The sequence below is a fragment of the Geotrypetes seraphini genome, chromosome 5 (assembly GCF_902459505.1).
Source record: "Geotrypetes seraphini chromosome 5, aGeoSer1.1, whole genome shotgun sequence".
Taxonomy (NCBI): domain Eukaryota; kingdom Metazoa; phylum Chordata; class Amphibia; order Gymnophiona; family Dermophiidae; genus Geotrypetes; species Geotrypetes seraphini.
The window spans coordinates 100,569,506-100,596,653 of record NC_047088.1 but is presented as its reverse complement, the minus strand read 5'-3'; the positions used below and the strand labels follow the sequence as shown (position 1 = coordinate 100,596,653).

At 46.5% G+C, this 27,148-nt stretch overlaps 1 protein-coding gene across 5 annotated transcripts in view; it reads right to left on the bottom strand.

Annotated features, from left to right (window-relative positions):
• Window positions 1–649: 649 nt before the first annotated feature.
• Window positions 650–27,148, bottom strand: part of ORAI3 (ORAI calcium release-activated calcium modulator 3) — a 55,189-nt gene continuing 28,690 nt past the window's right edge. For 2 of the 5 annotated variants that reach the window (XM_033945731.1, XM_033945730.1), the window contains exon 3: window positions 650–3,037. In XM_033945731.1, the coding sequence (XP_033801622.1) occupies window positions 2,474–3,037 (564 nt within the window). In that variant the 3' untranslated portion in view covers window positions 650–2,473. Of the gene's footprint in view, window positions 3,038–7,269; window positions 7,400–8,504; window positions 8,589–16,595; window positions 16,705–27,148 lie in introns of those variants that run through there. The other 3 variants (XM_033945732.1, XM_033945734.1, XM_033945733.1) reach the window with 3 other exon arrangements.

Here is a 27,148-nt window from a genome sequence, read left to right as displayed (position 1 = left end):
TAGACTTCCATCTAGCTCTATGAACAGAGGGTATTACCATTCTATTGTCCTGAATAGATCTCAAAGTTCTTAATGGCGAATAGGGAATCAAATATGAATGTAGATAAGTAGGCTGTAGAGAATAAAAAACTCTATACGCAAGAAATAAAGCTTTAAATTGGATTCTAAAACGAATGGGTAGCCAATGATATTGCATATAAAGGGGCGTTACCCTAACAAATTTTTTTCTTAAAGCCTAAAACTTTTATTGCAGTATTCTGTAGGGGTTGTAATCTTTTCAAATTCCTATTTGAGTCCCCAAGTATACAATATTGCAATAATCAAATTTTGAAATTGTTAAAGCATGAAAAAGGTAGATATTTCTCCTGGAATAATCCTCTTATGGTCCTCAAGGCCCTTAATGTCTAAAATCCCCCTCTTATAACATCTGATACTTGGTTTTCAAAGGTCAGTTGATAATCAACCCAAATTTCCAGATATCTAAAGCTTTTTATCAATGGGATGTTCTTTCCCAAAATTTCAACTTCCAAATTCAGTTGTATGTAATGTCCTGTAATCCAACAAGACACACATTTCTCAATACTCAGGACTAATTTATGGCCAGATAACCATTGGGCAATTAAACTAAACTAAACCTTAAGTTTATATACCGCATCATCTCCATGGATTCAAATCTAAATGAATTGTATCAATTTTAGCAACCAATAAAATATCATCAGCATAACAATGAAGAACTGAGGAACTGCAAGCTGACATTGGGCAGGAAGGCACTCACTCATGCACACTGAAGGCATTCTCAAATCTTTGCAAAGCTTACAATGACAGTGGATGATGTCACCCACATATGAAAATATGCTGCATGCTTGTCCTAGGATAATCTGTTTTTATTCTTTTGGGATCTTGCTAGATACTTGTGACCTAGATTAGCTACTGTTGGAAACAGGATACTGGACTTGATGGACCTCTGATCTGTCACAGTATGGCAACTCTTACAGTATATTCTTAAGGGCTCATGTGGCTCCCTGGAGCCCAGTGCTACCAAATCTGTCCGATCGTCATTGCATTGAGGGCAATAGAAGCTGTCCATGTTGACATGTCAGTTCCTACGACCTCCACCCTCTCCTGCCCACTAATATTTTACAGCTGAAAAAGCGTGCTTCAACACCTTCCTCCAGGACTCACACAGCTTCTAGGTTCACATGGACTGCCCTTCTCCTCCACAATGCAGCTACTTCAAGGCTAATTTTTAAAGTTTTAATTGCTGAAAGTGTCTTGGGGGGGAGAGGGGGAGCCAAGAAGAAAAAAAAAGATTTGTCTCGCTAGTATATGGGCACTTGGGGGCTGCTAGCAGTCTCAGCATTTGAGGAGAGTCCAAAAGCTAAGCTCATGGCTACAGAGGACAATGCCACTTTAAGTTCAACCAAGGGAAGATCTTTGGACTGATCTGCAATGATCTGCAGAAGCACTGGCCATGGACTACCTCCAGAAATGCAGCCTGCATACCCTAGCCTACAGTGTCAGGCCTATCCTGCTGCATCAGTCTATCCTGCACCAGCTGCTAGACAGAAAGAAATATTTACCGGTAGTTCTAAGCTGCATCAGTCCTCATATCAGTGAGGTCAGTGGAATGTTCAAATTGATCAGCCTTCCATCTGCTGGTAGGGGTACACAACCTACTGGTCTAGCAGGCTGATAAGGAAAAGCACTTATAATTTGTTTCTACTCATAGCATTTCATGGTAGGTTGCACATTTTAATAATCCAGGTGTCCATTTGTGATAGAGACAATAATAACTTAACAATACATTTTCAAAATGACAATGAAGTATTAGAATCTTGTAGACAATACCAATAGGTGCACTGTGCACAGCAGTGAGACCTCACTTTACCCCATATCCTTTACAATAGGCACCATCAAACTGAAATGGCAATTCATAGGGAAAGAGGTATAAACAGATGTCAAGTACCTGTAGCATAAAAAAATACATTCACTGTAAAAGTACAAGCTTTTAACACTGCTAGGGTCTATTCCAGGAAAAGGACCTCAGTGGACTGATATCCACCATCTGAAAACCTCAAAAGACAGTCTTAAACTTGTAACATCCCCTCTCCCCTCTAACACACTATGGGAGTTTCAGCCCTATTAAGAAATCAACTACTAGGGTGGACTCCAGTATGCTAGATCTTGTCACTCAATTACCTAAACATAGTCTGTAATTGCAAAGTCTGAATGAAAGATCTTGTCTCAGTTCAAACATTAACATCTGCTGCGTTCCGTATACCTTCTCTTTTGGCTCACATGGATTTCACAAGTGTCTCTCTCACATTTTCACTGATTTTCAAATTTATAAAAGTTTTTCTCAATGAAATCAAGGAAGTGGAATCATCTTGTCCCCATCATCTTGTGAGACTCTTAAACTGTCTGCATTATCACATCCTTTTAACCTGTTTTCTGTTAAAAATGCTAGCAGGTCTCACACAGTCTGTAGGGCTGTGTCCTCTCCATCAAGCTGGTACTTGATCATGTTGAGCTCTTCAAGCTCCTGTTGATACCGGTCTGTCTTATGGCCCAGAAGAGAGCGGTAAAAGTGCACGGCAAAGATGATAAAAATGATTCCTACAGGGACCATGATGATGGTGGATGCCATGGCCGCAATCCAGCCAGACCAGTACTCCTCACCAACCTCAGGGTCAGTAGCAGTGGTAGTAGAAGGAATCTTTTGTCTTGGAGCCCCCACTGGCAGGAACTTCACCCAGCAAAGGAGCACCACCTCAGCCAAGAAGAGGAAGAGGCCTAAGGCAGTGGAAAATCCCCAGGCTAGCTCAATATAGCGGTGCATACGCTCATGAGGAGATTCATTGACTGAGTTGAGGTTATGAATATTGCTGACAGCCTCAATATTGGGTAGGATGCACGTGCTGATCATCAGAGCAAAGAGATGCACAGCTACCAGGATGGTGGTACAGGCAATAAAGGCAATGAGGAGACCCCAGTGGTATTCATAATCATCCTGAATCTGTACCTCCACCATGGCCACCTACAAAAAGGAAGGAAGGAGTTGTATGGGTGAAAGCTCCACAACTGGTCTAAGTTCACTTATAAAATAAAGAAATTATTTTTTTCTAGTAGATAGGTGTCATTCTGTAAGGGTGGGTAATATTCTCATGCTCGCGAGCTGTGCAGAAGGAATCCACTCCAGTTTTTTAATCCCTCCTCCTTCACTAGAGGGCTCTGCTGCACCCTTTATTTTGTATCAAAGCAGACAATAGCCCCATATAGTAAATCATGCGAAAAAGGGGTACAAGGAAACTCCCTGAGCTAAAACTCTGTTCCGCTCTGAAAATATAACAAACATATTAAACATTGCCAATGAACAATCAAAACAGTGAAGCAAGCATTGCAAACAGAAACATTTATGGAGCTCAAACAATACTCCAATGTGTTATAGCAATAGATTATTCTTCATACCCTTTAGATCTGACATCCAAATTTCAGTTTGGACTATAACTTTCTGATTGAGACAGTAAAAGCAGGTGCAAAAGATAACTGATAGGGTGGGGCTCCAGAATGACACCTATCTACTAGAAAAGATCAAAGTAAGAACCTAATCTCTTTTTCTAGTACAATAGGTACAGTATGTCACTCTGGATGGACAGGATGTACAAAATCAGTCTCATAAATCTAGGGCGGGACATCTGTGATGACTTGTAAAATTTTGAAGGGGATTCCTTTCTCCAAACAGTACTCACGCACTTGAGGAATAAACAATTACTGTACCAATCCTCAAATAAAGCCTGGTTCAATCAGGCATTATGGTTTGATCTATAATAAACTGGCAAAGTGTGCTTGTTCACATTCTTAAATGCACGTGGATTTTCAGAATGGTAAATTAATAAGGGCTTCAGCTTGAACCCATTGATATTTCCTCCAAGCAGTAGAGTGAGTCTTTCCTTGTGTGCTTTAAATCCTGGCATGCTTTTGGCTTCTTTGTGGATGTAAGTGTGTCCTGGCATCCGCTTCCAATATAACCCTGTTTTATCCACATTAAAAATTTGGTCTGCCAGGTAACCCTCCACCTTGATTATTTCTTCTAAACTATCAACAAACTTTTTAGCTCCTTCCTCATCCGTACTTGCTGCTTCTCCAGTCACCTGAACATTATGCAACTGGAATCTATTTTTAAACCTCGTAAACCAACCAGTACTTGCCACAAATTCTTGACTTTAGTCTTCTCTAGCACGTTCCTTTAAAGTCCCAAACAGACTTCTAGCTTTAGACTGTACTATAAAGAGGCTTAACAGCATCCGCTTTTGAATCTGATCTTCCATCCAAATGTTTAACATTTTCTCCATTTCATAGATGGGCCCAGTACGTTACTTTGTAATCACTGTTGACCGCAAAGGTGCAGAACCTTTCACAGCTTCACGAACTCTATTTTTGTCTTTTATAATAGTCGACACAGTAGAGTGTGATAATTTTATATCACATGAGATCGCATTCATTTTCTTTCCTCCTTCATACTGTTTTATTATCATCATTTTGGTGTCTAGATCTATGGCCTTTCTTTCCTTTTTGGAAGGCTGAGGAGTGGACAGAGACAATTTCCTCTTCGTAGTCATTTTAAGGGCATGAAATCGCAGGTGGACCTTAGGAAATTGGAAGACTTGGCGTCCAAGTGGCAGATGAAATTTAATGTGGACAATGCAAAATGATGCACTTTGGGAAGAATAACCTGAATCACAGTTACCAGATGCTAGGGCCCACCTTGGGGGTTAGCGCCCAAGAAAAGGATCTTGGTATCATTGTAGACAATATGATGAAACCTTCCGCCCAATGTGTGGCGGTAGCCAAAAAAGCAAACAGGATGATGGAAATTATTAAAAAAGGGATGGTTAACAAGATTAAAAATGTTATAATGCCCCTGCTATCGCTCCATGGTGCGACCTCATTTGGAGTATTGCGTTCAATTCTGGTCTCCTTATCTCAAGAAAAATATAGTGGCGCTAGATAAGTTTCAAAGAAGAGCGATGAGGATGGAACTCCTCTGGTATGAGGAAAGACTAAAACAGTTAGGGCTCTTCAGCTTGGAAAAGAGACAGCTGAGGGGAGATATGATTGAAGTTTACAAAATCCTGAGTGGAGTAGAACGGGTACAAGTGGATTGATTTTTCACTAGGTCAAAAATTATAAAAACTAGGAGACGCTCAAAGTTACAGGGATATTGGAGGAAATTGGAGGAGAATAGTTAAGCTCTGGAACGCGTTGCCAGAGGATGTGATAAGAGCGGATAGCGTAGCTGGTTTTAAGAAAGGTTTGGACAAGTTCCTGGAGGAAAAGTCCATAGTCTGTTATTGAGAAAGATACAGGGGAAGCCACTGCTTTCCCTGTATTGGTAGCATGGAATATTGCTACACCTTGGGTTGGTACTAGTGACCTGGATTAGCCACCGTGAGAATGGGCTACTGGGCTTGATGGACCATTGGTCTGACCCAGTAAGGCTATTCTTATGTTCTTATGAGGTTGGAGCAGAGTGAAAACTGAAGGCTTGGCTCCACCTGAGACCTGAGAATCTCTGTCTGGCTCCCTGGAAGATCTCTGAAAGGAGGTGCCACTTGAATACTGACGAAAGTGTCTGGAGCCATGAAAATTAGACTGCCTGGGGTATCTAGAGGCTTGCGGTCTGCTGTCAGGTAGAGATTTTGGCCAATGATCTGCCATGCTGGACATGAGATCGGCCAGTTCTATTTATTCCTTGAAAGGAAATTTGCTGGGGAAGTGACGTCATTGCTTAAGATGGACGGTTAACAACTCTGCTCTACATGTCCCTGGGAATCTTTTCTTGCTATTTTATTTTAGCGGTATTTGTTTCACTTCCAAAACCTCAGTACTGCTTGGTGAAATTGCTGGGCTTTGTTTGCTGGATAAAGGAGGCAGGGGACTTCATTCCAGACAGTTTTGAGGCAAAACTAGGTGATTTTAAGGTTCTGGAGAACTTTGAAAAAAAAGTAATAATCGGGAAATCCAAGATGGCCACTGTGGCTCCATTTTGGGGCCAAAAAAAGTTCCAAAATACTTGAACTAAAATTTAAAAAAGAGCAAATTTTAGGAGGCAGGAAAACCTAATGGAAGGGGCAGAAACCTTAAAAAAAAAAAGAAAGTTTTAAAGACCCCCCCCCCCCCCGATTTTCCTCATAGGCTTTAACAGCCTTATTCACTGTGACCTGTGCTGCAGCCTATCTCAGCTCCAAAGGTAGCTGGATCTGGGAGAAGAAATCACTGTCTCAAATGGACCGCTCCTGCCAACGCTAAATCTTCAGGCTGCCAGTCTGACCGGTGTCTGACAGCCTCGAACCCCAGTAGACCTGTGGACACAAAAAGGGGTAGGGGGGAAGGTAAATCATAGCTGGCACCCTGCAGAACTCTGCTGAGCCCCCTACGGATACCTGACAAGAAATGCTACAAAGGGAATGGACCCCGAGCTCCAAAAGGTTTCTGCAGGTTGGCCAACAGGTACCACAGAGGGATTGGCCTATCAGCTGCAGACCTCAGGCTGCTTCTTCCTCATGCAGGCAGAGTTGAACTCTCAATGAGGGGAGCTCTGAGTACTGAAAACCATTGAAAAGTCACAAAAAGAACAGAAAAAGACTGGAAAAAAGTAAAGAAATAAATTGAGCAGATCATAAAGACTCCTTCCGGTTTGCATGGAGAAGGAAAAACTGAAGGGGGCAGTAGTGCCCTCTAGTGAAGGAAAAGGGAATCAAAAGCTGGAGTGGATTCCTTCTGTGGCTCATAAGCATGGAGATATTACCCGTCCATCCAAATAACATGCCTATTGCCATATACATAAAGGCAAAGCTATAAGTTCAGCATGTCCAAATGATATAGAGTCAGTTGCAATCATTTATAAGATAAATTTTGCAGATTGCTCCAGGTCATTTGGAGCAGCTGAAACATTCTCTTTATTCCAATATATAGCCCATCCTACCAAAGTCCCAAGGGTGGGTTACATAAAAGGAGTCTTTTTTTATTTTTACAAAATAGCTCTCAACAATTTGAATACAATACATTTAACAAAAAAAACTGTAGCAGTCAAAACTGATTCCAATTAAAACATTCAACTAAGAGCAAAAAGCAAGTTATTCCACAACAGTGAAATAGTGTAGGAAAATCACAAGCCCTTGAAAATGTAAAAGTACTAACTGAAGGGAGAATCAAACTTCCCTCCTTGTGCATATAAGGGGCATAAAGGTGGAGGACACAATAGCTTACCTATCATCTATGCAAGGACAAAGCTAGGGAAAGCCTTAAAGTCTAAAATAAAGGTCTTATAAGCGGGGAAAAACACACGATTCCTCAGCCTAGGTCCTGGCCAAAATCAAATGCCTCAGTTCAGTATTGTGGACCCTCTAACTATACTGCATCCTAGACAAACGGAACAAAAAAAAAGTACAGAACATTATAGTAGTTCAACTATGCCATAAGGCACAATTTTTGCATAACCTATTTGTGCAAAAGAAGGGCAAATCTTTCAAATTTGGACAGGTAGTAAAAACCTACCCTCACCCATATCAGTGATTTCCTGATCAAAAGTCAGGCCTGAATTTCTTTTCTCCAAGCTATGTACCTGGTCTTTCATCTCAACTTTTAGTCCCATCCCAACTCAAAGAGGGCCATGAAACATAATTGTACCATTGAACACAGTCTCTTTTTTGGTGGTCCAAAGTGCCAGCACTGAGTGGTTAAGAGATCAGTACAGTCTCCTACCACTCAAATGACAAGAGATGAGAAAGGAAGAAGACACACTGAAGCAGAAACAATAGTTGGTGAAATGGAGATGAGGAAGGGGGCAGGGCGAAGATTTTGGGAACGAATGGATGCTGAGGAAGGAAGCAGACCAGGTGCTAGGGGAGGAAAAAAAAGGGGTGGAGGGAGAAGGAGGCAGGAAAGTACATATTAGAAAAATGGAGAAGAGGCAGAAAAGAGGAATCAAATTCTGTGCCTTAAGCACCATCACCCAATTAGTAAGTCCTGTGCTAGAGCCACTGGAGTGGGGGAAAGAATGGAAAGAGGTATGCAGTTGGGTAGATGGAGAGAGAGATATTGAGGAAGAATACCAGGAAGAGAGTAGGAGGACAGAAAAGGGGGATGCTGTGCTAGAGTCACCTTTGTCAGAGCAAGGAGCACTATGCTGGAGTTATTACTAGTAGATAAGTTCAGGTGTGAGGAGGAAGTTGTTTGGTATAAATCTGAAGAATTCTGTCTAGGGAACCTAATGTCCATTTGTTTAGGGCCCTAAAAGGATTTTAAGCACATACTCTGGAGCAGGCTTTTCCAAGGGCTGCAAACAGGCCAGATTTTTAGGATATCCATAAAGAATATGCATATGAGTGAGGTGTATACAGGAGGAATTGGTGGCAGTCTTCTGGATGGCAGCTTGGATCTTAAAAGATGGCAGTTTAGATTTTAAAATAACAAATTTTACTTAGTCTCCATAGGATAATAACCTTTTATAGTTTGACAGTTTTGTAAGCTTGAACCTGCTGCTAGAATTAGTTTCTGGCAGGCAGAGCAGGGTCTGGCTTAGTTTCCTTTAAAAAATAGAAATAAAAGCACATTTTAGAACTAGTTAATAACAGAGTATACAATCCTTTCCAATACTTTTAAAAGAGAAGTGTTTTACCAGAGGTAGAACCTAAATTAAAACAGAAGATTTAAAGTTAAACAGAGAGTTTGGGCTCTGGTCCTAAAACAAAGTCTGTTTCCGTCTTTGTCATAAGAAACAGACACCAGTGCTGCTGACCTGAATTAGGTGTTACTTAGTTTCTGTGAGCTTCAAAGGGTCTGTTTGGAGAGAGAGCGAGAGCGACTCAATCGCTTACTAGAGCTGGTGACTACCTTAGGTACTCACTAAGGAAGTCCCTGATTGGCTAAGACGCCTCAGGCCCCTCCCAAGGGAGGAGCCCAAGGCACCTGAGCCAATCAGGGTCTTAGGCCCCTTCCCATGCATCACATGATGCACCGAGGCGTGGCCTAAGGCCAAGATGCGTTGCAGGAGGCTATGGAGCAGGAGTGACTCAGCACCCCTCCTGCTACCAACTTTTACAGGTACCAGCAGGGGGGGGAGGAGAACGAGAAGGGGGTGTCCGGTAGCAGTAGGGAGTCGGCATCCCTCCTACCGTTTCTTTTTTGGTGGGTGGGTAGTCGGCCCGATGGCAGGAGAGAGTGGGAATCTCTCCTGTCATAATTTTGAAGTGAAGGGCGGCGGTAGAGGGGCTTTTTTTGGAGGTTCGAGGAAGGGGGAGGGAGCACTGTCAGGGGGTGTGTTTTTGCATTTTTTTTTTTAAATCGGGGGCTGATATTTTGCATTTATAATATCAGTGCCATTAAAAGAAAAAGAAAAAAAACCAGGCAGACCTGTCAGTAACACAGTTACCAAAAGGTCTACAGCAGTCGTTTTTTAAGCAATTGTTAGTGAATCAATAGCTTGGCTATTTTGCATGGGGTTTTAATCATTTGCATGGCAGGATCGGATCAGATCACAGATTGATAGGACAGCAGTTTAGTGAATTGGGTCAGGGTTGGGGAATGATTGCAAAACCAGTAAAATTGGTTTTGTGATCATCAGTACAGGATCGGAAGATTTAGTGAATCTAACCCCAAGTTAGCATTCTTTCTGAGAGAGAAAGAGGAAGAATAGAAGACTTATATTTGGGTAAGTATATATTATTTTGCTCTGAGCTTTGATAGGTTTGGGAAGAAAACATAAGAACATAAAAATTGCCATCTCCAGATCAGACCCTGGGTCCATCAAGTCCGGTGATCCACACACGCGAAAAAGCTCAATTGTAGGCTCCCATCTATAAACAGTTTAGATCAGTGGTCTCAAACTTGCGACCCAGGGGCTACATACAGCCTGTCAGGTACTATTTTGCGGCCCGCAGCCTGTACTAGTGCTGCATGCTCTTTGCAGCGTCCTCCGGCTTCCTCCTGCTCTTACCTTCAGATAATTACCGCAGCCTACAGAGAGGATCGTCGGTGCTGTAGCGATCCTTGCAACTGCCTTGGTCCTCAGCAGCATGTTCCCTCTGCCGCGATCCTGCCCCTGACGTCAGAAGAGGGGTAGGTCTGCAGCAGAGGGAGGCCGATGGCAGCCTGCAAGGAACGTTACAGCACCGACAATCCTCTCTGCAGGCTGCAGTAATTAGCTGAAACTAAGACTTTGAGGCCGGGGGGGCACTGGAGGACGCTGCAAAGAAGTGGGGAACATGCTGGCCTTCAAGGGGGAGAGATTTATAAACTATAAAGAGTTTTACCTTATGCAAAATTGTCATTTCTTAAGACATTAACTATTTTTTCTGCGGCCCTCCAAGTACCTGCAAATCCAAAATGTGGCCCTGCAAAGGGTTTGAGTTTGAGACCACTGGTTTAGATCTTAAAAGAACAAACTTTACTTAGCTAGTCTCCATAGGATAATAGCCTTTTATAGTTAAACAGTTTTGTAAGCTTGAACCTTCTGCTAGATAGTTTCTGGCAGGCAGAGCAGGGTCTGGCTTAGTCTCCAGTCCCTCCCACACACCCCTAGCTCATTTCTATACTTTATACTTCATTTCTATACATTATTGTCAATTATTCTAATTAGGACAACAGGAGAACTCTTTATATTTCATTACCTGTAAATAATCAAACAATAGCATACAATATAACCCTAAGACTATCTAAGAAACAAACACTACATAAAGCATATAATAAAATCCTAAGGCTCTCTATACCAGTCTAATTTATTCCTAGTAGCTTAGAAACAGAAACATGATGGCAGATAAAGGCCAAATGGCCCATCTAGCCTGCCCATCCGCAATAACCATTATCTCTTTCTCTCTCTGAGAGATCCCACTTACCTATCCCAGGCCCTTTTGAATTAAAACACAGTCTCTGTGTCTACCACTTCTTCTAGGGGACTGTTCCATGCATCTACCACTCTTTCTGCAAAAAAGTATTTCCTTAGATTTCTCCGGAGTCTATCACCTCTTAACTTCATCCTATGCCCTCTCATTACAGAGTTTACTTTCAAATGAAAGAAACTCAACTCATGTGCATTTATATTATGTAGATATTTAAACATCTCTATCATATCTCCCCTCTCCTGCCTTTCCTCCAAAGTATACAGATTGAGATCTTTACTTCTGTCCCCATATGTCTTATGATGAAGACCACATACCATTTTAGTAGCCTTCCTCTGAACTGACTCCATCCTTTTTATATATTTTTGAAGGTGCAGCCTCCAGAATTGTACACAATATTCTAAATGAGGTCTCACCAAAGTCTTACACAGGGGCATCAATACCTTTTTTTTCCTATTGGCCATACCTCTCCCTATGCAACCTAGCATACTTCTAGCTTTCGCTGTCACCTTTTCAACCTGTTTGGCCACCTTAAGATCATCACATACAATCACACCAAAGTTCTGCTCTTCTGTCATGCACATAAGTTCTTCACCCCCTAAACTGTACCGTTCCTCAGGTTTTTGCAGCCCAAATGCATGACCATGCATTTCTTAGCATTAAATTTTAGCTTACAAATTTCAGACCATTCTTCAAGCTTCGCCAGGTCTTTCTTCATGTTATTCACACCATCCGGCATGTCTACTCTAATGCAGATTTTGGTATCATCCGCAAAGAGGCACATCTTAGTAGAAAAACCTTCAACAATATTGTTTTAAAAAATGTTAAAAAAAAAAAACAGGTCCAAGAACAGAACCTTGAGGCACACCACTGGTAACATCCCCTTCCTCAGAGAGATCTCCATTTATCACTACCCTCTGTTGCCTTCCACTCAACCAGTTCTTGACCCAGTCCGTCACTTTGGGACCCATCCCGAGGGCACTCAGTTTATTTATTAGATGTCTGTGTGGAACACTGTCAAAGGCTTTGCTAAAATCTAAATACACTACATCTAGCGCACATCCTCTATCCAATTCTCTGGTCACCAAGTCAAAGAAATTGATCAGATTTGTCTGATAAGACCTACCTCTAGTGAATTCATGTTGCCTCCGATCCTGTAATCCACAGGATTCCAGAAACTTGACCATTCTCTGTTTTAAAAGTGTTTCTTCCATTAATTTGCTTACCACAGAAGTCAGACTTACCGGCCTGTAATTTCCTACTTTTTCCTTACTTCCGCTTTTGTGGAGAGGGACCACATCCGCCACCACTCCCAACTCTAGAGACTTGTTGAAAAGGTCAGTCAGCAGAGCTACCAAACTTACCTAAGTTCCTTCAGCACCCTAGGACAGTGTTTCTCAATCTGCGGTACGCAAATGTTAGGGGGTACGTGGGCCGACTGTTATGGGTACGCGGGCGGGCTGCCTATTCCTCACTGCCACCACCACAACCTCCATTCAATTATCCCCCGCCGCTGCCGCAACTCCAGGCAGGGAAGAGCCAGGCGTGTGCAGCGATTGCACACTGCTGGCCCACAAGCCTTCCCCAGACATCAATTCTGACATTGGAGAAAAGGTTCCAGGCCAGCATAACTGATTTTAAAAAAGGAATGGCAAGTTCCTGGAGGAAAAATGCATAGTATACTATTGAGATAGACATGGGGGAAGCCACTGCTTGATAGCATGGAATGTTGTTACTGTTTGGGTTTTGCCAGGTACTTGTGTCCTGGATTGACCAATGTGGAAACAGGATGCTGGACTAGATGGACCATTGGTCTGACCTAGTATGTCTAGTCTTATGTAGATAGGCTTCATACCTAAGGATTGTGATCTGCTCAGGAAACAGATCTCCACTTCAACATTTTGGAACTAAGGACTATTTAGAACACAATAAAGGTTTTCGGAAATCAATCAGTTACAGAACCAAACTATTCTCATCCAAACTGACAACTAAGTTGCAATGCATTATGTGAATAAATGGGGAGTTGTCAGTAAGGGCTCTTACTCCTTGTATCAGGAGGTAGTACAGTTATGGTAGTGAACCATCCTTCATGTTTCCAAGTTTATTAATGTCTTGATATCTAATCTAATCCTTAGGTTTGTATACCACATCATCTCCACGTTCGTAGAGCTCGACGCGGTTTACAGTAGGAGAAATAGGAAGGAACTACAACAGAGGGTTATACCGTCTATCAAAACAAATCTAGATGGTTTACAGTAAATGAAATACATTTAAAAACAGATATTAAGAAGGGAAAGAAAAAGAAAGAAAACCCATCACATAATACAGTGAGAGGGCAAAGTGACAAGACATAAGACTGACAACATAAGGGTGGAAGGTACAAGAGGTGGCATTAATACATCAAGATTTAAAAAAAAACCTAAAAAAAGGAAGATGGAGGGTAGAACATTAGGTCTAGTTTGCCTCAAGCAAGGCATTTGGTGTTGTGAACCTGAAGTGAAAATTATTTCAGGAAAAGCAGACGGAATCCTAGGTTAGGTATCGTAGGTATCCTTGAATAAAAAAGTTGAGCTTAGTCTTGAATAGTGGGAGAGAGGACTCTTGCTGTATATGTAACATAGAAACATAGAAAAATGACAGCAGATAAGGGCCATAGCCCATCAAGTCTGCCCACTCCTGGAGATCACGCTCCTAATGACCATCCTTAACTCCACCCTCTTAGGGATCCCACATGGGCATCCCATTTACCCTTAAAATCTGGCACGCTGTTGGCCTCGATTACCTGTATCGGAAGCTTGTTCCACTGATCAACCCCTCTTTCGGTGAAGAAATACTTTCTGGTGTCACCATGAAATTTCCCGCCCCTGAGTTTAAGCGGATGCCCTCTTATAGCCGAGGGTCCTTGGAGAAGGAAAATATCTTCTTCCACCTCGATATGTCCAGTGATGTATTTAAATGTCTCAATCGTGTCTCCCCTCTCCCTACGTTCCTCGAGAGAGTAGAGCCGTAATTTGTTCAGCCCCTCTTCGTATGAGAGATCCTTGAGCCCCGAGACCATCCTGGTGGCCATCCGCTGAACCGACTGCTCTTAGCACATCTTTATGGTAATGTGGCCTCCAGAATTGCACACAGTATTCCAGATGTGGTCTCACCATGGTTCTGTATAACGGCATGATGACCTCAGGCTTCCGGCTGACGAAACTTCTGCGGATACAACCTAACATTTGTCTTGCCTTAGATGAAGCCTTCTCCACTTGACTGACAGCTTTCATATCTGCACTGATGATCACTCCCAAATCTCGTTCTGTTACAGTCCTAGCTAAGGTCACACCATTTAAGGTGTAAGTTCTGCACGGATTTCTACTGCCGAGGTGCATGAACCTTACATTTCTTGACGTTGAAGCCCAGCTGCCAGGTAGATGACCAATGTTCCAACAAAAACAGGTCATGCTTCATATTATCATGTAAATCGGAGCCGCTCACTATGTTACATAGTTTGGCGTCGTCAGCGAATAGTGTTATTTTACCTTGAAGCCCCTGAGTCAGGTCCTTTATGAATAAGTTGAAAAGGAGCGGGCCCAAGACAGAGCCCTGCGGTACTCCACTCGTCACTTCTGACGTTTTAGAGATGGTACTGTTAACCACCACCTTCTGAAGTCTACCACTTAACCAATCCTTGACCCATGCAGTTAGCGTTTCTCCCAACCCCATCGATTTCATCTTGCTCAACAGCCTACGGTGAGGGACGCTATCGAACGCTTTACTGAAGTCTACGTACACTACGTCTAGGGATTCTCCCAAGTCCAGCTTTCTTGTTACCCAGTCAAAGAAGCTGATGAGATTGGATTGGCAGGACCTACCCTTGGTAAATCCATGTTGACTGGGATCCAGTAGATTCTCCTCATTTAGGATCGTGTCTATTTTACGTTTGATTAGTGTTTCCATGAGTTTATACACTATTGATGTTAGACTCACCGGTCTGTAATTCACAGCCTCCGTTCTACAACCTTTTTTGTGCAGTGGAACAATGTTAGCTGTTTTCCAGTCCATGGGTACTCTCCCTGTACTGAGGGAGAGATTGAAGAGTACGGATAGAGGTTCCGCCAGGACATCACACAACTCCCTGAGTACTCTGGGGTGTAGATTGTCCGGACCCATGGCTTTATTCACCTTGAGTGTTTTCAGTTCGCAGTAGACGTCTCCGGGTGTGAACTCGAAATTCCAAAACGGGTCTTCCGCTCTTTGCTTTGTCTGTAGGTGTGGACCATGCCCCGGTGCCTCGTTGGTGAAGACTGAGCAGAAGTACTCATTCAGAAGTTCGGCTTTTTCGGAATCTGATTCCACGTACTTCCCATCTGGCTTTTTAGGCGTACTATCCCTTCTGTGTTTCTTTTCCTGTCGCTAATATATCTGAAGAAGGATTTGTCTCCCTTCTTGAGGTTCTTCGCTAAAGTTTCTTCCACTCGAAGTTTGGCCTCCCTGACTGCCGTTTTGACCGCTGCGGCCCTGGCTGTATATTTTAGTTTGGCTTCCACTTTCTCCGTACGTTTGTAGGAAATAAATGCCTTTTCCTTTTCTTTAATGAGGCACGAGATCTCAGCGGTGAACCATTGGGGTTTATTGTTTCTCTGCCGTTTGTTTACTGATCTAATGTAGAGGTTTGTTGCTTCATGTATGGTAGATTTCAGGGTTGACCACATAGCTTCAACATCATCCGTCTCAGCTTGGTTCTGCAATGCCCGATGGACAAAATCTCCCATGCGTTCGAAGTCAGTGCCTCGGAAGTGGAGTACCTTTGTCTTTGTGTTTGATCTAGGGAAACCTTTCCTGAGGTTGAAACGTATCATGTTGTGGTCACTGGAGGCTAGCGTATTTCCTACCGAGACCTCCGAGACGCTTTTCCCGTTGGTGAGTACCAGGTCCAGGATCACCTGGGACCTAGTGGGCTCCAATACCATTTGTTTAAGTCATGCTCCCTTCATGGACGTTAATAGCCTCCTGCTGCTGCTAGTTGTCGCTGTATGTGTGTTCCAATCCGCATCAGGCATGTTGAAGTCCCCTAGCAGAACAGCGTCCCCCCATAGAGTGATATTCTCAATGTCTTAAATTAGTTCCATGTCTTTGTCTTCCAGTTGTTTTGGAGGTCTATATATCACACCAAGATACAGGCATTTTTCTCTGCCTCTGGCCAGGTTCACCCAGAGAGATTCCCCGGTGTACTTGACATCTGTGATCCTGGTCGTTTTGATGTCTTCTTTAATGTATAGTGCTACCCCTCCCCCTAACTTACCCTCTCTGTCTTGACGAAGTAAGTTGTAGCCCGGTATAGCCATGTCCCACCCATGAGAGTCCATGAACCAGGTTTCGGATATTGCCACTACATCCAGGTCGGCATTTATTATTTCGGTCTCCAATTCTAGAATTTTATTGCCTAAACTGTGTGCATTAACATACATAGCCCTCCACACCTTGTGTTTGATAAGTCCCTGTAGAGAATTTCCCATCTGAGTCAAAGTGACTCCTAGAGAATCGTTTGCAGTGAGGGTACTTACCTCGGACCTAGAAGCGGAGTTTCGACTCACCTCATCAGGATTATCACTTACTGCTCTGGTATGTGAGTGGGTACCTTCCCCCGACTTACCTAGTTTAAAGCCCTGCGAAGCAGGCGGGCTAGTTGGTGTCCGAAGACGTTCTTACCTCTACTGGTCAGGTGGAGTCCATCTTGTCTCTGAAGTTCCTGCAACGTCTCTCCATGATTTAGAAATCCGAAGTTCATTTCCCGGCACCATCCATATAGCTACTCATTTGTCCTCAGGATACACTCGTCCCTGGCCCTTCCCTTACATCTAACTGGAAGGATCAAAGAGAAGACCACCTGTGCTCCTGTCCGCTTTAGCCTCTCCCCCAGAGCTCTGAAGTCTCTAGTTGTGTCCTCTGGTGTGTTCCTGCCAGTGTCATTCGTTCCGACATGGATGAGCAGCATGGGGAAGTGATCTTGGGGCTTGAGCAGTCTATCAAAACAGGCGGTCACATCTCAGATTCTGGCTCCAGCAGACCTCCCTCGATTGCATGTCTGGTCTGCAAATTGGTCCCTCGGTGCACCTCAGCATGGAATCCCCGATGACTATTACTCTACGCTTCTTCTGGGGGGGTCGATCCATTGTCCCCGGAGATAGAGCCTTGTGTTGGACCCGCTCCTGTTCCTCGTCAGCAGTCTCTTCTTGCAAGGCCTGGAATCTGTTCCTCAGGATAAGTTGTGGGGTCGATGTGGAGCTACCCTGGTAAGAAAAAGAAGAAGAAGAAGGTGAAGAGATTGAAAGAGGGGGGGGAGTTGGTTTCCTACGTTTACCCGTGGAGGATGTCACCAGCTGCCAGGAGTCAGCATCCCCAGCCTCCTCCTGGACCCCTGTGGTTGGTTTCAAGGCCGATAGTCTGGGCGTCTCAAGGAAGGACCTGTCACGGGCCTGCTTGGTGATTTGGGACAGCTCCTGCACTACTTCATCGATGTAGGCCTCATCCTCTCTGATGCTTCTCAGGCGTTTCACCTCCTCCCTGACCATTCAGCTGACCAACCTGCTCTGTCTGTGTAGAGACTGTAGTGTACTGCTGGGGGATGGTCTCGGTCTGCATGGAGACCTTCGTCCGCCGTCCTGGGTCCTCCTCCTTCTGTACGCAGGCCGTGGTCGCCTCCTGGATCCCCCCGGTGGAAGGAGTGCCGGCCTTGAATGTAGACTTCGCGCTTCTTGTTCTCCCTGCCATATCCAAGTTGTATTTAAGGTCTGCCTGTTAGTAAGTAAATGAGAGAATTAAACAAAAAGAAAGAAAAAAAAAAAGGTGTCCTGTTGTCAAAGATTTGGCTCTTCTTAAGGCTCTTCGCAAAGGTGCTCTCGCTAAGGCGAGCGCCTTTGCTTCTCGCCCCTTTTAAGGGGGAGATCGGCTGCCGGGTGCCACTGACGTCAGGGGGTGGGCGGAGCTATCTCTCGCCTCTGCCCCTCTCTATGCCTTGCCTCAGCTCTGCCTGCCTTGGCTTTCTCCCTCTTCCGTTCTCCCTCAGCTCCCACGTGCTCCTGCTTCTTCAGCCCAGCTGCCTCTCGACTCCTCTGGCTGCCTCCGAAGCTGAATGCAGTGGTCTCCGGCCGCTGGCTCCTCCCTTTTTAAGGGGGAGATCGGCTGCCGGGTGCCGCTGACGTCAGAGGGGTGGGTGGAGATATCTCTCGCCTCTGCCCCTTCTCTATGCCTTGCCTCATCTCTGCCTGCCATGGCTTTCTCTCTCCTCCGTTCTCCCTCAGCTCCCACGTGCTCCTGCTTCTTCAGCCCAGCTGCCTCTTGACTCCTCTGGCTGCCTCCGAAGCTGAATGCAGTGGTCTCCGGCCGCTGGCTCCTCCCTTTTTAAGGGGGAGATCGGCTGCCGGGTGCCGTTGACGTCAGAGGAGTGGGTGGAGATATCTCTCGCCTCTGCCCCTCTCTATGCCTTGCCTCATCTCTGCCTGCCTTGGCTTTCTCTCTCCTCCGTTCTCCCTCAGCTCCCACGTGCTCCTGCTTCTTCAGCCCAGCTAACTCCCGACTCCTCTGGCTGCCTCCGAAGCTCAACGCAGTGGTCTCCGGCCGCTGGCTCCTCCCCTTTTAAGGAGATCGGCTGCCGGGTGCCGCTGACGTCAGAGGGGTGGGTGGAGATATCTCTCGCCTCTGCCCCTCTCTATGCCTTGCCTCATCTCTGCCTGCCTTGGCTTTCTCTCTCCTCCGTTCTCCCTCAGCTCCCACGTGCTCCTGCTTCTTCAGCCCAGCTGCCTCCCGACTCCTCTGGCTGCCTCCGAAGCTCAACGCAGTGGTCTCCGGCCGCTGGCTCCTCCCCTTTTAAGGGGGAGATCGGCTGCCGGGTGCCGCTGACATCAGAGGGGTGGGCGGAGCTATCTCTCGCCTCTGCCCCTCTCTATGCCTTGCCTCAGCTCTGCCTGCCTTGGCTTTCTCCCTCTTCCGTTCTTCCTCAGCTCCCACGTGCTCCTGCTTCTTCAGCCCAGCTAACTCCCGACTCCTCTGGCTGCCTCTGAAGCTGAACGCAGTGGTCTCCGGCCGCTGGCTAAACTAAACTAAACTAAACTAAACCTTGGGTTTATATACCGCACCATCTCCACGAATGCGGAGCTCGGCACGGTTTACAGGAAGAAAGATGAGAGAGGAACTACAGTGGAGAGATTAAAGAGTTAGGTGTAAAGGGGGAAGGTGAGAGGCCTAAGAGGGGGGAAGTGTTACAGTTTTGAGAATAGCCAGGTTTTTAGGTGTTAGGCTGCCTCCGAAGCTGAACGAGTGTTCCAAAGTGAGGGCTCCATAACTGAAAAATTGAATTTTTAGTGGTGTCATAGAAAATTTCTCTGATAGAGGGAAAAACAAGAAGATCTTGATAGTTTGAATGGAGTGTACGAGAGGAGGCGTAAGGATAGGGTGACCATACGTCCCGTTTTCAGACCTGCTGTCCCGTTGTCCCCACAGAGAGCTTCGGGACGCCAAAATGTCCCGTTTTCAGGGACAGCGTCCCGAAGCTATGCTCGGGGACAACGGGACAGGCGATCACTTCCTGTCCCTCCCTGCCGCAAAAAAAAAAAAAAGCCTCCCTATCTGCTGCTCTTACTGCCCTGCCCTGCTAAACCCGACAGGAAGTCTTCTTTCCAACGTCAATTCCGACGTCGGAGAGGACATTCTGGGCCAGCCAGGCAGCGATTGGCTGGCCCAGAACGTCCTCTCCGACGTCGGAAAGAAGACTTCCTGTCGGGTTTAGCAGCTGTAGCGGCAGGGCAGTAAGAGCAGCAGACAGGGGGAAAGATGGGGAGGTTTTTTTTTTTTTTTTTGCGGCAGGGAGGGAAGGAGATAGGTAGGCAGGCAAGCAGGTTGGCTTTGGCCAGGGAGGGAGGGAGAGTGGTAGACAGGCTGGCAGCCTGGCTTTGGCCAGGGAGGGAGGGAGAGAGGTAGACAGGCAGGCAGGCAGGCTGGCTTGGGGGGTGGGGGTGGGACAAAGTGTGGAAGACAGTGAGAGGGACATAGGAAGGAGGCACTGGGGGCACTAAAGACATGGGAAGGGGGCATTGGGGGCACTAAAGACATGGGAAGGAAGTACTGGGGACACTAAGGACAGGAAGGGGCACTAAGGACATGGGAAGGAGGCACTGGGGGCACTAAAGACATGGGAAGGAGGCACTAAGGACACAAAACGGAGGCACTAATGACACAGGACGGAGGCACTGGGGGCACTAAGGACACAGGACGGGGGCACTGGGAGCACTAAGGACACAGGACGGGGGCACTGGGGGCACTAAGGACACAGGATGGAGGCACTGGGGGCACTAAGGACACAGGATGGAGGCACTGGGGGCACTAAGGACACAGGATGGAGGCACTGGGGGCACTAAGGACACGGGAAGGAGGCTCTGGGGGCACTAAGGACATGGGAAGGAGGCTCTGGGGCACTAAGGACATGGGAAGGAGGCTCTGGGGCACTAAGGACATGGGAAGGAGGCTCTGGGGCACTAAGGACATGGGAAGGAGGCTCTGGGGCACTAAGGACATGGGAAGGAGGCTCTGGGGCACTAAGGACATGGGAAGGAAGGAGGGAGGGAATAGAAAGGGACAATTGTTGGGCCTGAGTGCAGAAAGAAAGATACAAAAGAAAGGATACAGACAGAAGGAAATGCAACCAGAGACTCATGAAATCACAAGACAACAAAGGTAGGAAAAATGATTTTATTTTTAATTTAGTGATCAAAACGTGTCAGTTTTAAGAATTTATATCTGCTGTCTATATTTTGACTATATTTGTCTATTTTTCTTTAGTTACTGAGGTGACATTGCATATTTGAAAGTCATTTGCCTTGACATCTTTGAAAACCCCCCAAATATAAATGATAATTAACATTTTCTCTGCGTATAGTGTTCTTTGTAGTTTTTTTAAAATTTTATGGTTACCATTAAGAATTAATAAGATATGTCTACATGAAAAATGAATGGAAGAAATTGGGGGCGGGATTGGGGGTGAAGCTAGGGCAGGGTTGGGGTGGAGCTAGGGTGGGATTGGGATGGGGCTGGGGCTGAGGTGGGATTGGGGGCAGGATTGACAATTAATAGATGTCCCCTTTTGATGAAAAAAATAAATGGTCACGTTATGTAAGGGATTAGATATTTGTCTATGAAAGCAGGGATATGATGTTGTTTGACTTTGTAGGCGAGTAACAGAATTTTGAATGTAATGCAATGGGGAATTGGGAGCCAGTGCACATCACGTAGAAGCGGAGTAATGTGATCAAATTTCTTTGCATGGTAGATGAGTTTAACAGCCGTGTTTTGTAGGATTTGAATTCTACGTATCTCTTTTTGATTTATACCCTGATAAAGGGAGTTGCAATTTAGTCGATGATTGAAATGATGAGGGAGTGGATGAGAATGTTTAGAGAGAGAGGATCGAGTAGAGATGAGAGTGATCAAATGAATTTTAATTTGTAGAAGCATTTGCTAACTACAGAACTGATTTACCTGTGAAAAGAGAGGTTTTGATCTAAGATTAATTCCAAGTATTTTCACTTTAGTATCTACCTGAACTGGGATGGAGCCTATTTTGAAAGAATCAGCTAGACAATCAGTGTCGGTGGCAGGAAACAATACACACTTTGATGTATTGACATTTAGTGATAGCATATTTTGTGAAAGCCATGAGTTAATTTTGGTAAGTTTGAGGTTGATTTCTGAGATATCTGAATTATTGTTTGGGTTTAGGGGATGAAATAATTGAATATCATCAGCATAGGCAAAGCAAGTGAATCCAATGGACTGGGCTAGTGTTAGAAAGGGGGATAGGAAAACATTGAATAAAAGTGGAGATAATATGGAGCTTTGAGGGACACCATGTTGCTGAGAGATATTAGAGTAAGTGGAATTACCGAAGCATACTTTGAATTCCTGGTCATGGAAAAAGGAAGAAAACCAATTTAGAGCTGAGCCTGTGACACCTATCGATTGAAGTCAGTTTAGAAGAAGATTATGGTCAACTGTGTCAATGCAGCTGTAAGATCTAAGGAGATTAGTAAGATTGATTTCCTATGGTCAATGTACCGTAATAGTGGATAGAAGTGGTAAGTTTGATTAAAGAGAGTTCAGTGGAATAGTGTTGGCGGAATCCTGTTTGATTCGGGTGGAAGGCATCTGTTTTTTCAAGAAAGGTGGAAGTCTGATTGAAGATAATTTTTTCTGCAATTTTGGATATAAATTGGAGGTTGGTTATTGGTTGATAATTTGAGCAACCAGCAAGAATAGCAATCTTGTTGGCCAGACTAAGCAGGATAATGCAACCTCATGAGTGGTCTCTCAATATGGGTATATAGCCTGAAAGATCTTCCAAGAGTAGGGAATCTCACCTTAACAGCAAAGACCCTCAGTTCTGCTCCAGGCTCAGGTCACAGGGCAGAATAATGGCAGATGATTTTCTCCTCAAATTGAGGGGGGATTTTGCTAAAACTCAAGCAATGTCAGGAAATGATGATCCTGATTGCTCCTTTTTGGCTGAGACAGATCTGGTTCCTGCTCCTTCTAGAGTTGTCCTCCAAAGAACCATGGAGATGAGCGTGTTTTCTGACCCTCATTATGCAGAATGAGGGGTGCCTTCTGCATCCCGACTTTCAGGCACAGGCCCCCACAGCCTAGATGTTGAGAGTATAGAATTCTAGTCCTTGAATCTGCCTGAGGGTGTCTCTAGAATCTTGCTTGTTTCCAGAAAAGATTTCACCAAGATATTATGGAGGTGGTCTGCCTCAGATCCTCTCTCTCTTGCCCTACACAGAAACTGCTTGGATACCTCGGACACCTCTCTGAGTCTGGTTTAAAAATCCAACTGTAATGGTGCATCTCAGTGCTTACCATTCTCATGTAGTGGGTAAGCCCATCTCTTTACAGACTCTAGTTGTTAAATTCACGAGAGGTTTGCTGTCGATAAAGCCCCCGGTCAAACAGCACAGTTACTTACCGTAACAGGTGTTATCCAGGGACAGCAGGCATATATTCTCACATGTGGGTGACGTCATCTACGGAGCCCCAGCGCGGACAGCTTTTCAAGCAAACTTGATTGAAGTTTCAAGTTTGCTACACTGCACCACGCATGTGCATGCCTTCTTGCCCACTAGAGGGCGCATCCCCACCTCGTGGTCCTCAGTTCCATAACCAGCAAAGAAGCCATCCCCGGGGAGGAGGGCGGGTTGTGAGAATATATGCCTGCTGTCCCTGGATAACACCTGTTACGGTAAGTAACTGTGCTTTATCCCAGGACAAGCAGGCATGATATTCTCACATGTGGGTGACCTCCAAGCCAACCAAAAAAGGGCAGGTGGGAGGATGGCAATTTAGGAAAACAGGTTACGTAACACCGACTGTCGCTTCTGGACAAAGTGTCCAGACAGTAGTGGGAGGTGAACGTATGAACCGAAGACCAAGTGGCAGCTTTACATATGTCCTCCACAGGAGTAGACCGGAGGAAAGCAACAGAAGCTGCCATAGCCCTGACCTTATGCCCCGTGACTCGACCATGGAGCGTGAGACCAGCCTGAGCGTAGCAAAAAGAAATACAAGCAGCCAACCAGTTGGACAAGGTGCGCTTGGAAACAGGATGTCCCAACCGATTAGGATCAAAGGACAAAAACAATTGAGGAACCTTCCGATGAGATTTGGTACGTTGGAGATAAAAGGCCAATGCCCTCTTACAGTCAAGCGTGTGAAGCGCCGCCTCACCAGGATGAGAGTGGGGCTTCGGAAAGAACACCGGAAGAACAATGGACTGATTGAGGTGGAAATCAGACACAACCTTAGGCAAAAATTTAGGATGGGTGCGAAGAACCACCTTGTCATGATGAAACACAGTAAAAGGTGGATCCGCAACCAAAGCCTGCAGCTCACTAATCCGACGAGCGGATGTGAGCGCAAGCAAAAAGACCACCTTCCAAGTGAGAAACTTAAGATGAGATTTGTCGATAGGCTCAAAAGGAGGCCTCATCAGTTGAACTAAGACCACATTAAGATCCCAAACTACAGGAGGAGGTTTCAGAGGAGGGTGAACATTCACGAGACCCCTCATGAAACGAGTTACCAGAGGATGAAGAGAAAGAGACCGACCCTCGAGATGCCGATGGAACGCCGCAATGGCACTGAGATGCACCCGAATGGAAGTCGTCTTCAGCCCAGACTTAGACAGATGCAACAAATATTCCAGCACCGAAGACACTGGAACTGAACTCGGGTCCAGATGGTTCGAGGAACACCAGGATGAAAATCTGGTCCACTTCTGGGAATAACAAAGCCTAGTCGAGACCTTGCGCGAGGCTTCCAAAATCTCCCTCACCGACTGAGAAACAGGAACCGAAGTCAAGGGGAAAGGAACCAAGCGGTCAGATGTAAAGACTGAAGATTGGGATGTAACAGCGAACCCCGACTCTGAGACAGCAGAGAGGGAAAAACAGGCAGAAGCAGAGGTTCCCTGACACTGAGTTGAAGGAGCAGGGAGAACCAGTGCTGTCTGGGCCAACGAGGCGCAATGAGAATCATAGTGGCTCTGGTCGATTTGAGATGTACCAACGTTCTCGAGATTAGAGGAAAAGGAGGGAACGCATAAAGGAACCTCCCCCCCCCCCAGTCGAGAAGGAAGGCATCAGCCTCGAGACGGTCCCGGGAGTACATCCGAGAACAATAGAGGGGCAGTTGTGAGTCTCCGGGGAGGCAAACAGATCCACCTGAGGAGTCCCCCAGCGGTCGAAGACCTCGTGCAGAACCCGGGAGTTCAGCGACCACTCGTGCGGCTGGAGAAGACGACTGAGTTTGTCTGCCAGACAGTTCCTCTCTCCCTGAATGTAAACCGCACGTAGGAAGATGTTCTGGGAGACCGCCCATTCCCAAAGGCGCAGAGCTTCCCGGCACAAGGACCAAGAGCCCGTTCCGCCCTGTTTGTTCACATAATACATTGCCACCTGGTTGTCCGTCCGCACGAGGACTACCTGATCGTGTAGCAAGTGGCAGAACGCTCGAGCCACCAGAAAAATGGCCCGAAGCTCCAACACATTGATGTGACAAAGACGGTCCTCTGCCGACCATAGACCCTGAGTCCACAGACCGTCGAGTTGAGCCCCCCATGCGTACTCCGAGGAGTCCGTGGTCAGGACCTTGCGATGCGGAGGAACGAGAAAGAGCAAACCCCCGGAAAGATTGGAAGAGTTGGTCCACCAACGGAGCGAGCGTCTCAAAGAAGGAGTCACCGTTATCGGACAAGAGACTGGGTCGCGATCTTGACGCCACTGCGAGGCCAAGGTCCACTGAGGAAGCCTCAGATGCAAGCGGGGCGAACGGAGTAACGTGGACCGTCGATGCCATGTGGCCCAGAAGAACCATCATGCGCTGAGCCGATACTACGGGGCATCAGCGAAACCCTGGCGACTCAATCGAAGCAGGGCCTCCAACCGAGGGTGGAGGAGGAAACGAACGAAGGCGAACCGTGTCCAGCACGGCTCCGATAAACTGAAGGGATTGAGTCGGGCACAATTGAGACTTGGCCAATCGTCCAGGTAGGGAAAGACCTGTAGCCCCCGAGATCTCAGGGCTGCAGCGACTACCACCATACACTTCGTGAAGACTCGAGGGGACGAAGCCAGTCCGAAGGGGAGGACCCGATATTGAAGGTGCGACTCCCCCACCTGAAACCGTAAGAACTTGCGGAAGGCAGGATGCACCGGAACATGAGTTTATGCTTCCTTCAAGTCCAGGGAGAACATCCAGTCCCCTTCCTCCAAAAGAGGGTACAAAACCGGAAGCGACAACATACGGAACTTCTCCCGGACCAGGAACTTGTTGAGCTTCTGGAGGTCCAAAATGGGCCGTAAGTCCCCGGTCTTCTTTGGGACCAAAAAGTAACGGGAGTAAAACCCCCGCCCCCGCTGGTCGGGGGGTACCGGCTCCACCGCCCAAAGGCTCAACAAGGCCCTGGCTTCCGCGAGGAGTAAAGGAAGCTGGGCTCGATTGCACGGAGAAGCCCCCGGCGGAATGTTCCGGCGGCGTGGCTAAGAAATTGAGCGAGTAGCCCTCGGAGACGATCCGGAGCATCCAAGCATCTGAGGTGATCCCGGTCCAGGCCGCATGAAAGGCCCGCAGCCGACCCCCGATGGGAAGGGGGTCCGGCGAGAGTGCGGAGGGGGGCCCGCCCCCATCCGCACATCACGTCAAAAAGACGGCGCCGGCTTGGACGCCCCCTGCGCCTGAGGTTTTGGGTTGGCCCGCTCTACCCTGTTGCGGGGGGCGCCGGGGCGGAGGCCTAGAGAATGCCGGCGTGGACTTCTGCGGGTATCGCCGCGGGGGAGGTCTGAATGGCTTCTGCGGCGGGGCCCGAGGTTTAGGACGGACCAAGGAGGCGATGGAGCGCTCATGTTCCGACAGTCGTTTGGGTCGCCGCCTCCAGGGACTCGTCGAATAATTCCGATCCAACACACGGTAGATTGGCCAGACGCTCCTGCAAGTTCGGGTCCATATCAACCGTACGGAGCCATGCCAGCTGGCGCATCGCCACTGCAAAGGCGGAGACCCTCGAGGCCAGTTCAAATGCGTCATAAACTGCGTGGAACAAGTACAGACGCAATTGGGACAAGGTGGCCATGAAAGTAGCAAAACCCTCCTTATGGGAATCTGGCATGACCCCATAATAGCGGGGCAAGTCTTTCACCATGTGTCGAAGATAGGAGGAAAAAGTAAAGGCATAATTGAGGACTCTAGTAGCCATCAATGAATTGGAATAGAGGCGGCGACCAAACTTGTCCAGGGTCCGCCCCTCCCGTCCGGGAGGGACGGCCGCCGAGACCTTGGAGGGCTGTGATTTCTTCATCGCCGACTCGACGAGCAGCGACTGGTGAGACAGTTGTGCTTTCTCTAAGCCCTTACATGGGATGGTCCGGTACTTGGACTCCATCTTAGACGGCACCTCTGTGACTGTAAGAGGGGAGTCCAAATTTCTCAGGAAGGTCTGGTGTAGGACCTTATTGAGAGGCAGACGAGGAGTTTTCTCTTGGGGAGAGGGCAAGTCCTGCTCCTCCAAAAAACTCCTTCGTATACTGAGAACCTGCGAGTAAGTCCAGGTCCAAAGCACGTCCCATATCCTGCACGAATTTTGAAAAGGAAGAGGGCTTGGAAGGCGGGGAAGGAGTTCGCGAAAACCCGTGCCGCCAAGAAAGAGGGGGAGGCCTCGTGGG